Raw genomic sequence first — 17390 nt, forward strand, 5'->3', positions numbered from 1 at the left:
TGTCCCTGTTAATTCTTCTGGATCACTCAGCAGCTTCCATTCTCATCAGCCATCATATCCTTACAGACCATGTGTCTGAGATGGAGATCGAGGCCATAGTGTTCAGTGGCCCATTCCCATTGGGATAGCCACTTCCAGAAGGTGGTGCTGGGGGACTATCACCTTGGCCCATGGCATTTTTGCTGTGGTGTGCCAGAATGTCAGGCCTGGACAGGGAATCAAATGCGGCCCTCCAGGCCTCTTAATCTGGCCCTCTGGACTCTTCTCAGGCCATATATCCCCCCAGCCACACCCCTTCTCCAACCCCCATGAGTGTTTCTGCCTGGCGATGTTCTTTCTCCGGTGCTGGAGGCAGTATGTCTCTGAATACGGGTTGCTTAGAAACGCAGGTGGGCAGAGTGTTGATGCTCTCATGTCCTGCTTGTAGGCCTCCCACAGACATGTGATTGGCCACTGTGACTAGATGGACCTCTGGCCTGATCCGGCACTTTTCTTATCATCTTGTGTGTCCTTTAACTCTTGACAGTGCCACTTGCTTCTCTGGTTGGAGAATAGAGAGGGGTGTGCAAGTGGGTGTGTAGAAAGAGGTCTGTGGTACGAAGGGGAAATGAACCTTTGTTGCCCTGCCTGCTTTTCCTTCTGGGCCCACCCACCACTGGCATTGACCCCTGGAAGGCTGCTGCCTGGAAGGAAATGGATCCCTCAATCTACATGAATCTGTTGAGTGAGGTCATCTGAGGATATGCAGTGCCGTGTTATCAGTATGCTGATAACACCCAACCCGTCTCCCTTTCATCAAATTCAGGTGAAACTCTGTAAGTACTGGACCAGTGCCTGGAATCAGTAATAGATTGGATAAGGGCCAATAAACAGAAGTTCAATCCAGACAAGACAGAACTACTGTCAATGGTAGATCATCTGACCTGGAAGGTGGATGGTGGCATTCAACCTGTTCTGGATGGGATTATACGACTCCCTCTGAAGGATCAGGTTCACAGTCTGGGGGTATTATTATTAGACCCAACCTTGTATTGGGAGGCCCAAGTGGTTCTCAGGCTATGAAGCATCTCTCACAGCTTAGGCTGGTGCACCAGCTGTGGCTACTTCTGACTAGATAGAAATAGCCTGGTCACAGTTATCCATGCTCTGGTCCTGCTGGGACTATTGCAATGTTCTGTACACACAGCTGCCTTTGAAGACTGTCTGGAAACCGTAGGTGGTTCAAAACATTGTGGCTGCATTTCTGACTGGCACTGGGAGTATGGATCATATACTGTACTATAAGTTTTGAAACAACCACTTTGGCTCCCAGTCTGGTTTTGAGCACACATCCTTATTGATTGGTTTTAACATTTGATGTAATTTAAAGTCTGTGACTCTCCTGCCAACCTAGCAGTTCGAAAGCACGTCAAAGTGCAAGGAGATAAATAGGGACTGCTCCGGCGGGAAGGTTAATGGCGTTTCCGTGCGCTGCTCTGGTTCGCCAGAAGCGGCTTAGTCATGCTGGCCACATGACCCAGAAGCTTTCTGTGGACAAACACCGGCTCCCTCGGCCTATAGAGCGAGATGAGCGCGCAACCCCAGAGTCGGTCACGACTGGACCTAATGGTCAGGGGTCCCTTTACCTTTACCTTTAAAGTCTGTGACTAGGGTATCTTAAGGGCCAAAGTTTCCCACTTGAATCTGCCTAGGTATTATGATCACTGCCAGAAGCCCTTCTCTGGCTCCATCCACTACCAGAGATGAGGCGGGTGGTGACCTGAGACAGGGCCTTTTTGGTTGTGGTGTCCCATCTCTAACATTTGCTCCCGAGAGGTTTGCCTGGGGCTGAGTCTGCTTCTTTTTCTTTTCTATGTGTGTTAGGTGAAAACTGCTGTTGTCCTGGGAACCCTTGTGAGCTGGAGTCACATGCCTTAAATAAGCAAGAAAAAACAAGGTAGTGTTGTTATTTCTATATTAGGAAATGAAGAACAGAAACTGAAAGATGGTAGGCTGCCTAAAACCACCTCATGCTGAAATGAGCTTTGAACTGAGAACTTCATAGTTTGCTCTTAAATTGAACTATGATGCACACAAACATGGGAGTGAGTGCTAATGATTTTTTTCTTTATTCAAAACTGTCAGATAGCCTGGGGAGCAGGCAGTCCCCACAAGACTGGAAATCATCAGAGGCCTACACTTACCCCTTTATTTCAGAGGCAGCATGGTGAGTATGTTACTCCAGAGTAGGAGATCGGGCCACTCTGCTTATCACAGGGTTTCCTCCTGTCCATGTAAAGTCCCAGCACCTCACCGCCTGTATAAAATCTCTCCCCGAATATAACCAAAGCATGCATAACAATGGTCAGATTCCCTTCTCTAGTTCAGCTAGCACAGGGATGTCCAACTGGTCAATCGCGATCTACCGGTCAGTTGTTCCTGGTCAACTTTGGGTTTGACTCCCCAATAAAAGCTGAACAACTTCGGTTAATCCAATGGGGTAGATCACTGCCAGTGTTTTTATAGTGGGAGTAGGTCAAAGTCTCTTGGAAGTTGGACACCCCTGAACTAGCACATCATCCAAATAGGGTTTTCCCCCATCCAAAACTGGAGAGAAACACAGCTGTTGCCTGAGTAATGCTGAATCCAGCAGTATTCCCAAGCCCCTCTCATACAGTCCCATGCAAGGTAGGTCATGCACTCAGCTCTGAATTAGCTGTTCTGCTGAACAAAAGTATCTCTGTGTTGACTTGATTCAGTTTCCATTGAGCAATGTAGAACTTGCTTCTGAGTAGACATGCAGAGGATCAAGCATTAGTCATTATGCAACAGTTCTCAGGAAAGGATTCAATGAGGAAGGGACAATAAATCTGAAACACATCAAAAACTGTACTAGAGAAATGCTATTTGTAGGAAGAGCTCAGTCCTATGCTTGCTAATTAACATTATCAACAAATTAGATGATTAGCAAATGCGTTAGAAATCAACAGAGGAAATGGATAAAAGGTTCTGGTCTGCTCTTAAACATGGCATTACAAACAGCCTTAATGGGGTTTTTTTTTCTCCTCATACCTTTGGGATTTATTATGATTATTTATTAAACTTATTAGAATGTGACCTGAATTAGGCCAAAAAAAATACCTGGCCTAGTTTTATCCGTTTTGTTTTCAGCACAGAGCAGGAAACAGGGATTTCTTGGAAGGGGAGAGAGGGGAGCCTCCTGAATCTACCTCTGACAGATGTTACAATGTTGGCAGATGAGGATTTCTTTCAATCCCCCTACAGAGAGATGTAGATGGAAGTGCAACCTACAGCCTTTGTAGACATCTTTACAACCAAAGGCAGAATAATAGCCTACTCCCCTCCCTGCCACACTACAGGAAGCTGCATCCCCAGCCCCTTGCCCAAGAGCGAATGTGTAATCTGCAATTCTCCTCCTTTCCAAGTCTCCTGTCTCAACGACACAAAAACAGGTCTGAGAACCCTTCCCTTCCTTCATTTCCTTTGAGCTACTTCTGGAAAACGGTGTGCATGTTCAAGCCTGCCTTTGCATGTTCTCTGTGTTACACACGTGTGGCGACTTCCACATCTCAGTGATGTCAGGCGGCAAAATTCCCTGTTGATTTTAGCAGCTTGTAAGCTTATTGATTTATTTCCCTTGTATCCAGCTCCAACTCAGATCAACTTGCATCTGGTTGCCAGGGCACTCTCCCATCCCAGCAGCTTACAAAGCTAGACCTGTTCAGTTTTCAACAGTGGAATCGCAGATGATGCTTTCAGATCGTCGTCTGCGCTGTCTGGTATCATGGGTTAATTTTATAGGTTGCTCACCTGCTTTAGGTAACAACATGTAAATCTGAGCCACATGATTGGCCCAGTGGTTGCAGCAGTATGGTCATTCTTCGCCCCCTTTTGACCTTTGAGTAGGAAGTCTAGAACATAAAATATTAGCTCTGTGTGTGTGCGCTCTAATTTACAGCAAGTGCAATCTGTTTTCACTGTGCTACCTCACAGCATTTCCCTGTCCCCCAATCACAGAGAAGAGTGCCCTCTTCTGGATGGATGGTATCACAGCATTTGACATCTTTATTTCAACTGCATTTGTTTTTGTCTTTGCTTTGTGGTTTATGGGCCATTAAATTAATAGAACACTTAAAATTTTAGTATAAGAATATAGGTTTCCTGTAGTATCAAACAATGGAAAAAGGATGAATAAATAATCAGACAGAGTGATATGATATAGCTTTTCTGATATAACTGAAAAATGAATTTAAAATGTAGTGGGTTGGATTCAGAATTCAGCATGCCTGGTGCAAACTGAATTCCTCACCTTCTGGTTCCCACAACAGCCTTCCTAGCACCTAGCATTGTTCCACCAAGGGTTGGGGAGCCCCGCTGAATGGGGTCGGCTGTTGTGCAGATAGGAAGGCTGAGAGGATGGGTCACACACAAAAAAAAGCTGAGTGGAAGCTCCTTCCATGAGCAGAGCCCCCATTCGCATCAGTTTCCTCTGCCCCATTTGAGAGGAGGCACACTTCCCCCTCAGCCCCCTCTGCCACATCTCAGCCCACCCAACAAGGACCTTATGGAGCACTGGAAGGTTGCCATGGGGGCACTCAGCTTCAACCAGCTCTCTCACACATGGCTTAACTCCGTGTCCAACTCATTGTATGAACTAAGCTTAAATTGCATGTACACCACAGATCACCTTATAGCCTTTCATGCCTATAAAGCCAAACGTTTTGCTTAAAATACCAAGTCCGTAAAGGGGGGGGGAATGATATAATAGCTTTAACCACTTATAAAAGCAGTTTAAAAATATGCCACGATACTTTCTAAAGCCAGAATTCTGTCCCGTTTCTCTCACTGCAGCCTGAGTATGTGGCCAGCTGTTCTTGAAGAAAGGCCACCTTCCTTGCACCATGTTTAGGGTTAAAGTAATGATTGCATGCCATCATATGCAATCCCATCCACATTTTTCAGAATTTCTGATAGTCAACACACTTTCAGTTTCTCCCTATAGCATATTTTCTTATTTTTGTTCATGTTTCTTGCTGTACACTGCCCCAAAATCTCATGCAATAAAAGATGGTAAATAGGGGTGTGGGGGTGTACACACATGGCTCCTTCTAACAGCAATCTCATGCTCTGAGTGACAACGACTATGCGGCCAAAATGGGGCCACTGAGAAAGAAGTGGGAGGTTATGTGGGAAAATCCGGAAGTCGGCAGAAGGACAACTTTAAAAGCAAACAAACCCATAGGGGCTTATAAACAGCCTTATGAGGACTGAGCATGCTCAGTAGCCAAGGTATATTGAGTGTCGTGGGCTGGGGTGGGGAGAAGGAATGAAGCATGCAGAATTAAAGCAGGTTTAATTTTTGCTTAATCTTGACTCTTTTGTTGCAGGTCCCACCTTTTCTCTCTATATAACTGCGGGGTCATCTGCGGCCTGTTCACACGTTTAGATAATGAGACTTACAAGCGTGAATATTCAGGCGGGCTCCTTTCGTAAGCAAGGACTCCCTTGGATCATCCCCGTACCCGGATCCTGCAGCGGTATACGCTGCTCTGCAAAGCGTTCCCCTAACGGAGCCGCGTTCAGACGACGCTGCTGAATGACTAATCTAACGGGGAGGGGGTGCCTGTCTTTCTTTCGCCCTGCCGCGGAGGGAAGGGATCCCGCAGCAGCTGCCAAGCCGGGGAGGGAGCCTCCGGAGCCCGCAGAGTGACGTGGCCAGGAGAGCACACGACAGGCGACGACACATAGGGGTCTCCTGGGCATGCGCAGTGAGGGAGGAGAAATATTGGGGAGGGGGCGATGCTCGGACGTCTCATGCCAACGAAGCTCGTATGGAGCCATCCTCGCTCAGGTTCTTGCACGGCGGCTGGCTGCTGCCTGGGAATTCAGTGGAATCCGTAAAAATGGGGGATCGCCCCCCAAATCACGCGCCCCTTAAGATCAGGAGTTGTGCTGGGGAAGGGGGTGAAATCCAGCCTCACAGAGAGAATAATGAAGAGAAGATGCTTAGAAAAGGGGAGATCATCCACTGGCCCACCAAGGGGTTGCCCTTGTAGCCGCGTGGGGCGGGAGGAGGTGGGCAAAGGATGCCTCGGCTTGGGCTGCCTCTGCCCGGCTCGCAGCAGCCTCCGCCTCCGCCTCCCGCCCAGGCTGTGAATGCCGAGGATTTCCCTCCCGTGGCAGGGATTCCTCCTCCGCCGCGGCCCCCGCGCGCGGAGGGGGCGGAGGGGGGCTGGGCTGGGCTGCTGATTCCGCGTCTCTCTGCAGCACTAGCCTAATTCCAGCACAGGAGCCTCTCTCCAGCTCCCAGCTCCGAGCCGAGTCTCCCAGGACTGCGGGGGAAGCACTTGCAGAGGCGGCCGCGCAGGCTCAGTGAGATCTCACTGCGTCTCAGGTTCTCTCGCTGGGCAGATGCCAAGAAAAGGGGGGGAGGGAAGCGGGGGAGAGAGAGCCAAAAGAAAAAACCCGAAAGCCTGGGAAGCATCAGGGGCTTCTCCTTGGCACCGAGGAATCCCTGGGCTGCCTGCGCTGGGGAGTGGGGCGAATCCCACCTGCTGCTGCCAAGCAGCCTGTTTTGCAGGGCCAGCCAGCTGCGAAAGAGACGCTCGGTCGCAGCTGGCCCTGGGCGCCAGGGGGCAGCACTGAGCCGCCTGCTTTGCAACTCCCCGAGATTCCCCTGCATTTCGCATCATCAGGAAATTCCCTTTGACGAGATGCCTCTGCAGCCTTCTGCAGTGTGCGCGCCCGGGGTGCTTGGCGCTGGCACAAGCTTTGCTTTCTGTTTCCCTCCAACCTCCCGCCCCCAAACCAGCCAAGCAGATTACAAGGATAGGCCAGGCTGGACGAAGCGCCCGGCTCCGCCTGGAGGAACAAAGGGCACCCCCAAAACTGGCCCCAGAGGAAACAAATGTTTAGCTCGCTGAATATATATGCAAACATCGCGAAGGCCTTGCAGCTTCAAGTTGGTGAAAACGAATCCTTGCATTCGCCTTGGAAATGGGGGGGGGGGGAGCAAAACCAAAATAAATTGAGGCGGCTCGACCACTTCTCTAAGAGGTCAGTTGGGGAAATGAACACCTTGAGGTGAGAATAGGCGCGTGCGAAGTGTCTCTGGCAAGCTGCCATCCCGAGCAAGAAGAAGGTGCAGCAATGCTACGTGGTCTCAGTGGTTGCCTCCGCCATATAGCGCTTATCCGCACAAGGCAGGCTGTCAGCAGTATCAGCCTCCCCGAAATGTATCGGGAGGAAACACGTGCACCCTACAGCCGAGGTGCAATAGGAAAGCATAAAAAGGGAGAAGCCCCAATTCTGGAAAACACCTCAAGGAGCATGCCGATCCACCTAAAATATACATATACAAGATCACATCCGTGTGCATATGCATATCACTAATTTTGGAATCAGAATTATTGCCCGGTTCCGATTGCACCCAGGTCCTAGCAGTGACCTAACTTCGCCCATATGCACGTATTGACAAGAAAGGAGGAAAAACCCATCCTTTCGCCCTCGCCTGCCCTGATTATCGTTTAAAGCGCGACTAATCCGCTTTAGCGGAGTTCTAGAATGCACGCTTCAAACTTGGGAAGTTATTCCCGCAGGAAGTTCGACGGGCGCCCTCTGGCGGCGGATGCGCTTCTCCGGCGCCGCTTATTGGCTCTGCCCGCTGCACTTGCCGCCGGCTTTTCATTCTCCCGCGCGCCCCCTGGCGTCCGGGGGGCGGGAGGGCTGCTCCTCGACTCGGCCCCCGCCGATGCGGAGTTGCCGGGAGCGCCGATCAGGCGGCTCCGCAGCGCCTGGCCCCACAGGGCAGCAGGGAGACCAAGGGCTCCTCCGCGGCTCTCCCAGCTCCTCCTCCCCCTCCCTCCTCGCCGGTCTCTCCTCGCCTCCCGCCCCTGCCGGAATTGCCATATAAGGAACAGGAAGGCTCGTGCCGGAACAGGGCCTTTTAAGGGCATGGCCTTATATGGACTCTGCGTCCGGGGGCTTCCGGGGGCCGCGGCGGAGACTGCAAAGCGGGGATCCCGCGGGGGGGGGGCGTGCGAAGGCTCCGGTTCCGAGGCCCGTGCCGAGGGACGAGGTCCCCCGGGGCCCCAGCGGCCCAGGCAGGCCGCGGGACTCCCGCCTCGGGCCCGGCCGCAGCCCCCCTTCTCGGCTTCCCCCAGTGTCAGGCTCTGACGCCAGGCGGGGTCCTCGCGCCCGGGAGCCATATAAGGGCTTCCTGCCTTCCATATTTGGACATGTACGTCAGGAAAGGGGCGGTGCGGGGCCGATGAGACCCGATATATAGAGGCTGCTCTGGGGCGGGCGGGGAGCCGAGAGCTTCTAGCGAATCGAGCCAGGGGGAGCCCCAGGCAGGGCGGGCGGGGGAAGGGAACGCAGCGTCTCCCGCGGGCACAGCCAGGGGGAACCCCAGGCCAGCGCCCACCCCGTCGACCCCCGCTCCTCTCGCCGCCCCACGGGCGCCGTAGCCCCCGGCCCAGCGCCCCCCCCTCGCGCCCCCATGGCCGCGGCCAAGGCCGAGATGCAGCTTCTGCCCTCGCTGCAGATGGCCGATCCCTTCGGCTCCTTCCCGCACTCGCCGCCCACCATGGACTCCAACTACCCCAAGCTGGAGGAGATAATGCTGCTGGCCGGAGCCGGCTCGCAGTTCCTCAGCCCCGGCGGCGGCAGCGAGAGCGGCGGCGCCGGAGGAGCAGGAGGCAACGGCAGCTTCAACCCCTCGGGCGAAGGCGGAGAGCAGTCCTACGAGCACCTCGCTGCAGGTAGGCAGAGGCACGTCCCGGGATGGGGGGGCAGAGGGGCAGCCCTCCACCCCGTCGGGCAGGGGACTCCGCTATCCTGAGCGCGCGCGGGGAGGGAGGGGGATTCTCCGACGTGCGTCACCCGCCTGGGCCAGGTAGCTCCGGCAGCTGGAGCCGCGCCAGGCGCTGCAAGATGTAGCGCTCCATCCTTCCTGAGCCCCGAGGGAAGCTGGGGGGGGGTCCCCGAAGTGGGGCCGACCAGGCGAGCGCGATGCCCCGAGATGAGCAGCTAGCTGGGGGGTGGCAGCTGTGGCTCCGATGCCTGCCTGCTTGCTTGTTTGCTTGCCTTTGGGGTGGCGATGGACGGAGGAGGAGGCGGCGCTGTGGGGACTTACCTTGGGCCGCTCTTCTCTCGGCAGACACTTTCCCCGACATCTCCCTGAGCAGCGACAAGCCCTTGGCGGTGGAGACCAGCTACCCGAGCCAGACCACCCGCCTGCCGCCCATCACGTACACGGGTCGCTTCTCCTTGGAGCCGGCGCCTGGCAGCGGGGGCAGCACCCCTCTGTGGCCCGAGCCTCTCTTCAGCCTGGTCAGCGGTCTGGTGGGCATGGCCACCCCGCCCGCCACCTCCGCCGCGGCGCCGCCGGCGTCCTCCGCCTCGCCGTCCATCCCGTCGTCGTCGTCCGCCTCTCCCAGCCCGGCGTTGAGCTGCTCGGTGCAAGGCAGCGACTCGAGCCCCATCTACTCGGCGGCGCCCACCTTCCCAGCCCCAGGCGGCGCCGACCTCTTCCCGGAGCAGCCCTTCGCCAGCCCGTCGGGGGGCTCGCTGTCCTTCCCGCCGCCGGCTTACCCGACGGGCAAGAGCACCTTCCAGCTGCCCATCATCCCGGACTACCTCTTCCCGCCGCAGCAGCAGCCGGGGGGCGACCTGGGCCTGGGCTCGGCGGAGCAGAAGCCTTTCCCGAGCCCGCAGCCGTCGCTGACGCCGCTGTCCACCATCAAAGCCTTTGCCACGCAGAGTAACGGGGGCGGCGGCGGCTCGGCGGCGGCGGAGCCCAAGAGCCTCCCGGGGTCGTACCAGGCGCAGCTGGTCAAGCCCAGCCGCATGCGCAAGTATCCCAACCGGCCCAGCAAGACCCCTCCCCACGAGCGGCCCTACGCCTGCCCCGTCGAGTCGTGCGATCGCCGCTTCTCGCGCTCCGACGAGCTGACGCGCCACATCCGCATCCACACGGGCCAGAAGCCCTTCCAGTGCCGCATCTGCATGCGCAACTTCAGCCGCAGCGACCACCTCACCACGCACATCCGCACCCACACGGGAGAGAAGCCCTTCGCCTGCGACATCTGCGGGCGCAAGTTCGCGCGCAGCGACGAGCGCAAGCGCCACACCAAGATCCACCTGCGGCAGAAGGACAAGAAGGCCGCCGACAAGGGACACGCCGCTGCAGTCGCAGCCGCCCCGACGGCACCTTCCGTGGCCGCCTCCCCGCTGGCTCCCTACTCCGCCTCGCCGGCCTCCTACCCGTCCCCCGCCTCCTCCTACCCCTCGCCGGGGCCAGCCTCCTACTCTCCTCCCGTGACGTCCTATGCCTCTCCCGTGACTTCATACGCTTCCCCCGTGACGTCGCCCTTCCCCTCCTTCCCCTCGCCCTCGGTGGCCACCAGCTACGCTTCCATGGCTTCCTCCACCTTCCAGAGCCAGGCGGCAGCCACCCCCTTCCCATCCCCCGGTGGCCTCGGCAGCCCCTTCAGCTCGCAAGTGACTTCTGCACTTTCTGACATGGCCTCCACTTTCTCGCCCAGGACAATCGAGATCTGCTGAGAGGAGAAAAGGGGGTGAGGGGGGGACATACAACCACCACCAAGACTTTCGCAAGACCCACCCACCCACCCGTCTAGGTAGGGTAGGGTGCTGATAACGAATCTTCCTCCAGCACTTGGTGAAGGAACAGTGGACTCCCTCCCAAGCCAACCCGGCCCCCCAGCTTTCCAGCGGCCGTGGGGTGGGCTGGGGTTGGGACTTATCTTTCAACTTCAACTGCCTGATGACACAAGCTCCCGGACACCGGAGTTCCTCTCCACTTCTGTTCTGCATGGACGAGAGAGGTCTTTTTTCTTCCGCGATGATTTCCCCCCAGCCCGCAATTCATTCCTTAGGGGGGAGCAATGGGACTTTGGGGGAAAAATCCATGCATAGACAATGTAATATTGTATTATGTGCCATGGCTTTGCTTTCCTTCTGGGTTCTTGACGTGAACAACCTCTTTGCATATTCATATTGCGTTCTTTGGAGTACGAAGGGCCATCTCTCTCGCGCGAGCTCTTTCTTTTTTGTATAAATGGTAATTTTTCCGCTCTTTTCGTGACGACAAAGCTGTACTGGGTTTTACAACTTGTTTTGGGGGGTGGGGGGTGGGATGGGGGAGGAAACCAACAAACAAAAAAAAGCAGCACTTAACTATGTATTTGAGCATGTCAACAGAGTGTGATGTTCTTTGTAAATATCACCTAGAGGATGAAACACTCTCGCGTGGCGAAAAGTTTTCGTTTGGTTTGATTTGTTGTTTTTCCTTTTGAGAACAAAAAAAAAAAAACACGTCCCAAGTCTTGGTGCCTTGTTGTGAAGCCCTGCTGACGTCATGCAACTCTGCGATTGGATGCTTTGCATCTAGCCTTAAGGTGAAAAAAGGGAAAGTGGGGGGGAAGGGGACTCTGAGGCTCAAAAACACACACACACACACACACACACACACACACAGGAAAAAGGGGAAAGGAGCCGGGAGACAGAATGTAAGCAAAAAAGCAAAACAAAGCAAAACAAAAACCCCGAACTTCTCAAAAAGTCTATTTTTGTTACAGAAGTGTAAAATTTATAAATATATTCAGCAGTTGGAATGTTGTAGTTACCTACTGAGTAGGCGGCAATTTTTTGTATGTTATGAACATGCGGTTCATTATTTTTGTGGTTTTATTTTTGACTTTGTACTTGTGTTTGTTTAAACAAAGGTGACTGTTTGGCTTATAAACACATTGAATGCGCTTTACTGCCAATGGGATATTTGGTGTACAATACCCTCTGGAAAAGTCAATAAAAAATATCGAGAGACCAGCAGCCCGGCTTGCTCCTTGCTTCCTTCCTTCCCTATAGGCTTCCAGGGCTCTGGCCCGGCAACTCTCCTTTCACTCACCCCTGCTCTGGCCCTTTTCTGTACCTGCAGCCCAGCCCGATGGCTGGGCCTCGTCCCGCACCAGTAGGAATCTCTACCCTCAGGGTGGGAAGTGATCTCTGGATTTCTCTCTAGGGGGAGAATAAGATGCCCAAGTTCTCTACGACCCAGTTGTCATGCTTATGCGTGCGGCTGATGTCTCTATTCGCTCTTCATGCAATGCAGAGGTTTGTTCCACGCTGAACGACGTCGCCTTGCTCTCCCAGACCTAAAACGCCAACTAGCCCTCTCTTCCCCTTCCCACTGGGCATTGGGGGGGGGGGCGATCCTCGCGAAGGTTGGAGGGAGAGGACTCTGCCCCCCGGATCTGCCAGGTCTGTGCCGAGCAGCTCGTCGTCGGAAGTGTCTGCACGTCTCTGCGGTGTCTAAGAGCACAGCTGAGTCCACCGCCAGCGCCCTCCATTAGCTTAAACCCGACGGCTCTTTATTTCGCTGGTGGAGGCGTGTTTGCTGTAGAGACGGTGGCGAGGGGATCGCATGCCCCCAGGCAGGTGACCCTAGACAGATAACGCTGGAGGCATCCCGGTGGCGAGGGGGAAGCATGCCAGGCACTTGGCTTAGATGGGGCAGGCGGGATGTGGGGCTCCTAATCCCCGTGGTCCGAGATCCCAGGCAGCCGTGAGTCCCTCAAGCCCCTAGATAGCAGCTCTTCTGCCAGGGAGCTAAAGAACTGACCTCCTTCCAGCCTCCCCCATGATAAGGGTGGAGAGGATGGATCCTGTTCCCACTCTATAGCAGGGCTGAGCTGCGGGTCCCAAGATCAGGACCAGACTAAGCCGAGAGAGAGAGACCCTCTACGGAGGCACCTTGGCCAAACCCCGCTGCCTCCGTTAGCTGTTCACACCACAGCTACTAAGCACGCTCGCTCCCTTGGCAGAGCAGATACAGTCTCTCTCTCCCGCTTCAAACATTGCCCTAAGGCAGGAGTGGCGGCATGCAGAGAGACCCATCCAGAATCGGGGCTGCGAATTGGTTCTCTCGCTTGGTTCTTGGCTTCTCTAGCCGGGTTCAAATGGCTGAGGAGCTCATTCTAGGATGTTGGACCCTACCTTGACTGTTCTGAAGGGCCAAATTCCCTTTCAATCTCAAAATGTTGCTTATCACCCCGGAGTCTCCCTTCTGCTCCGGTTTATACGCAAGTAAGCCTCAGCGTGGGGTTTATTCCCTGGCAAACGGGTGTAGGGTTGTAGGTCTCGATCGCAATCCTCTGCATGTTTACGCAGGAGTAAGTCCTTCAACAGGGGCTCAGTCCTGGATCAGCGGGCACAGTATTGCAGCCTGCGTCGTCTCCGGCACAGCAGTAGGTCACTATAGTTCCCATTTTACAGATGAAGAACTGAGGCTGGAAGTTATATAATGACGGAAGTGAGCCGTGAAGCTATACTGCAGTGAGGGGAGCTGCTAGAGAGAAGGTCCCCCTGCTTCTTACTAGCGCAGGTTTAATACACTCAGAAGCAGAGGTTTAGCAGAGACTCCCTCATTCTCCAATCCTGGAATACTTTCGCTCTCTTCAGGGTTGCCAACTTTTTTTTTTGGATAGGTTCCTGTGCAAGACAGGCAGAAACCTCACAGGTGCTGTATCTCGCAGCGTGGTGATCAGAGTGGTAGGAAAGCGCCACCCGATACATTTCTGCCTGTTCTGAAGCTGTAAACAGTTCAGGAAGTTGTGACAGAAAAACAGCTGGGTGTTTTTCTACTATCTCTGGGTGGGCCCTTTCTCACCTCCTCATCCTCAGAGCCTGATACGAGACAGGGCTCAGCCTCAGAACTTGTTCTGAGTGTCTACATCATTCGGAAAACCCCGCGCCAAGCAGGAGCAGCCTGCGTGGCTCTGGGGCTTGTGGAATCATGGAAAACAGCCTTCCTCTGCACATGTGCAGAGTGCATTCGCACCCATCTGGTATCTGTCTCCAGTCTTTAGGGCATTTCGCTGATGTGAGGGGGAGGACTTGGGGGCGGAAGGGACATTACTTCCGGACAGCTTGATTTCCTCCCCCGCCATTCAGAAACCGGGCGCTGCCCCCATAGGCCAGTGGTAGCCAAGGCATTCAGATGATGGACTGCAACTCTTATCATCCCTTGCTTGGGGGGGGCAATCGGAGTTGGGAGTCCAGCAAAATCTAGAGGGCTCTGAGTTGGCTACCTCTGCCCTAGGCTGGGGGGTAAGTCGAACTGACTTACCCTAGATACCCTAAACAGTATCTAGAAGTTTGCATTCCGACTTTCATCGCTGGCATTTTTCTACGAAGCAAACTGGATTTATGCATCTGATTTCAAAGTGGATCTTGTTTTTGACTCTGGGTGCTTGCGCTGCGCAGGAAAGATGAGGATATTTTAAAAGGATGGGCTGGGAGGAGACGCCCAGCTCCTAATAAACTCCTTCGTCCAGCATCCCTTGAAAAAGAAGCCGCGAGGCTGTCCGCGCCGTCGAACAGACAGGACTTTGATTCCACTCCCGCGCCATATACTGTATTAGTTCCGCACCACCCAGTCTCTTATTTCTGAAATGGCAGCAGCCGGCTGATACTGAGCCCCCCTTGTCCCTTCCCCGCCAGCAAGCTCAACCCACCCAGTTAAGTCTGCTGCCCGACTTGGCATCCCGCTGTCTTTTCTTTCGACGGGGGCAGAAATGATGGCTTTGCTCCAAAGCGGCTCCTCCCGCCGAGGAGGCGCTATTCTGAGGCTACCCAGAGGGCAGGGCTTGGGCTTTTTGGATCTTGCGCTGGGCGGGGAGGGGGGGGAGAGAAATCTGGTTCTGAAATCCCACTCTGGCCGCTCACGAACCAGACCCCCGCCCCCTGAGCCCCCTATGCCTTAAATGCAGGGAGAAACGCAATGGGACAAGCGTTTCCTTGCACGGAGATGCAGCGTGGCATCGCCTTGCCATTCCTGGAGGAAACCTGCCGCCCCAGAAAGTCGTCACCCCAGTAGCTCTGGGCATTTGCAGCCTTTCAAATGGGAGTTCTCAGCAAACATATTTGGAAGTCGGTCGGGCACACAAGAACTGGGCTGGCTTTGAAATAGGCGAGCTTAGCGCGGTGGTGTCAGCCTTGCAATATACTAAATCCTCATAATTCCATGGCAAGAGCGTCCTGAGAGCCAATCGACCTTTTCTTTCTGCGCCGTTTCCGAGCTGCGCCACAGGCGCAAGTTCAACCGGTGAAGCTTCCTCCCATCACTTCATCCCAGGGCCAAACAGAGGCTGCAGCTCGGCGGCCACCTTCTGCTTCCTGCAGGGCTGGATGGAGATGTGGCTGGGGAGTGAAATGGAGCCCCCAACTGACAGCACTTCTCTCTCATCAGGACCACCGAGCCCAGCCCTTGCTGCAAGGCAGGCGGGCAGGCGGGCATCCTGCACCTGCAGACCTCCTGCCCGTCCTTTCCTTGAAGGGCTGCTTCCACAGCCAGGCAGCTCGTGGATTCGCTCTTCTAGCCTTCTCTCTTAGGAACAACGCTTATTTTGATACCCAGCCATCACTCCTTATCCCCCCCTTTCTAAGCAGTAAATTATGCTTTCCGTTTCTCATTACAGTATCGGCAATCCTTCTAACAACCCTGTAAGGTTGGCCAGTATCATTATTATTCCCGTGGGACTTGAGTCAGGGAGTTGTTGATTCACTCTCTGATCTGCAGGAGTCTCTCCGTCTGACAGCCTGTATCCTGCTTGTGTTTGCGATGCTTGAATCTTCCACTTAGCGCCACCAGAACCTGGTAGCCAATGCCAGTTCCTTCATCAGGGTTCTCATTGGTCAGAGTGTTTGGGGGGGAAGGGAAAAGGCATTGATTGACATGTTGGAGTGGGGCGGGGGTGGGGGTTCCTCGCTGCTTCAGGAGGCTGCTTCGGTTTTACCCGGAGCCCACGAGGAAAACTTCAGATAGCTGAACGCATGGGATGGGGCTTTGGGGGACAAAAGGGGTGTTTACATCGTTGGGTCCTATCCTAATCCTATCCATTTCCACTCAGACTGCCATGAGATTTCTCCTAGGGAAGCAGCGCGCAGGATTGCAGCCAGCGGGAGCTCCAGCTGACACATATTATTGGCTGCTTCAGTCCTAACCGGGGGGGGGGGCATATCCTCAGGGGAGGGGAGGCGAAGGGAGTCCATCGATACAGAACCAACCGGCTGGCACTGAACACAGATGTGAGGAAGGAGAGACTGAGAAAATCAGAGAGAGAGATGAGAAGCAGTCTCCATTTCTCCCTTTCCTCGCCCAGCTTTGCTGCTTGTTTTTTTCCCCATTTGTGTTGCTGGACATATTTCTCTGCAGTATCTCTTTCCCCGGTGCCAGATTTGTAACTAAAGGGACTCCAGTAGAATAAATCTATCAACGGGCTGAGCTTCTGAGTTCTTGGAGCGGCCTCTCCACCCACTCCCGCCTACCTCTGGATATATCTTTCTCAGGCCCATAGATCTCTCCTTCCGGGAGTGGGCTTTCATCTGTGACCCTGGTAGGACTCCAATGGTTTGGCTGCGAGTTTGTGTCTTTTATGGGTCTTGTCGTTGGGTTCAACGGGATCATAGTATCACAGAGTTGGAAGGGATCACCAAGGGCCATCTAGTCCAACCCCCTGCAACGCAGGCATCTCAACTAATGCATATTTCCAGTCTATTATACCCTCTTCCTAGTCTTAATAGGACTCACTCCTGCAGCCTGCTCAGCCTTGGCGCTATAAAAGAAAAGGTGCCTTGAAGCGTGTGCAGAATGCCTTTCTCCCACCATCGAGTCACCACAACCAGACCCCACGCATCTGGGGTTATGGAGATGTGTTTATTGGACAGAGGGTATAACAAAGAGGCACGTTTTCAACTGCAGGCACGTTTAGAAATGAAATCATTTAGCTGCAGTAGTCGCTGAGACCCATTTATATTCCACAGAATTGGAAAGTGGGAAGATCTCCCCAAATTCCCCTGTGTTTTATCTCGGATATCTGGGTACTCTTCTAGGTATGAGCTTTCTGGAGGTCCAAGGCTGCAAAGAAGGGCTGAGAGGAGAGCTGGGCTCTTTATACTGGTTTTGTAATCCAAGTGAGTTTTGAAGGCAGCTATGAGCCTGCAAACCTGCGGCAGAGCTGCAAATAGGGATGTGAAATGACGTATCCAGGAGCTCACCTCCTTTTATGCTGAGCTAACCCATCAGAAATCCCAGCTTTCTGAATGCATCATAACTCACTAGGATTAGACCCACGACTAAAACGCGGAGAAAGAAAAAGGGGGAAGCCCCCTCCCCAATACATGATTGTGGGTGAGCGTCTGATCAGCTGGGACCGTACGCTGATGGGCACTTAAGGCATCTGCACTGGGTTATACTCGGCAGTACTCAAAATGCAAGCGAGCTGCCCATCGTTTTGGTGGGCGCTGCCCCTCCTGCGCCTCTCTGGGTCCAGGAGGAGCCTTCCCCGTGCGAGCAGCACAGAGCC

At 54.1% G+C, this 17390-nt stretch overlaps 1 protein-coding gene across 1 annotated transcript; it reads left to right on the forward strand.

Moving 5' to 3' along the window:
* The first annotated feature begins 8318 nt into the window (after positions 1 to 8318).
* EGR1 (early growth response 1) lies at positions 8319 to 11856 on the forward strand. Its single transcript, XM_081899280.1, has 2 exons — positions 8319 to 8762; positions 9161 to 11856. The coding sequence occupies exons 1-2, from the start codon at positions 8501 to 8503 to the stop codon at positions 10564 to 10566; spliced, it is 1668 nt and encodes a 555-aa protein (XP_081755406.1). The 5' UTR covers positions 8319 to 8500; the 3' UTR covers positions 10567 to 11856.
* Positions 11857 to 17390: the final 5534 nt, after the last annotated feature.

Source organism: Podarcis melisellensis, assembly GCF_964234715.1.
Source record: "Podarcis melisellensis genome assembly, chromosome: 2".
Taxonomy (NCBI): domain Eukaryota; kingdom Metazoa; phylum Chordata; class Lepidosauria; order Squamata; family Lacertidae; genus Podarcis; species Podarcis melisellensis.

Excerpts from the sequence above, each read along its gene's own strand:
- EGR1 (XM_081899280.1), top strand. The coding sequence starts at position 8,501 with ATGGCCGCGGCCAAGGCCGAGATGCAGCTTCTGCCCTCGCTGCAGATG. Across the intron at positions 8,763-9,160 it reads CTACGAGCACCTCGCTGCAG|ACACTTTCCCCGACATCTCC; the intron begins GTAGGCAGAGGC and ends TTCTCTCGGCAG.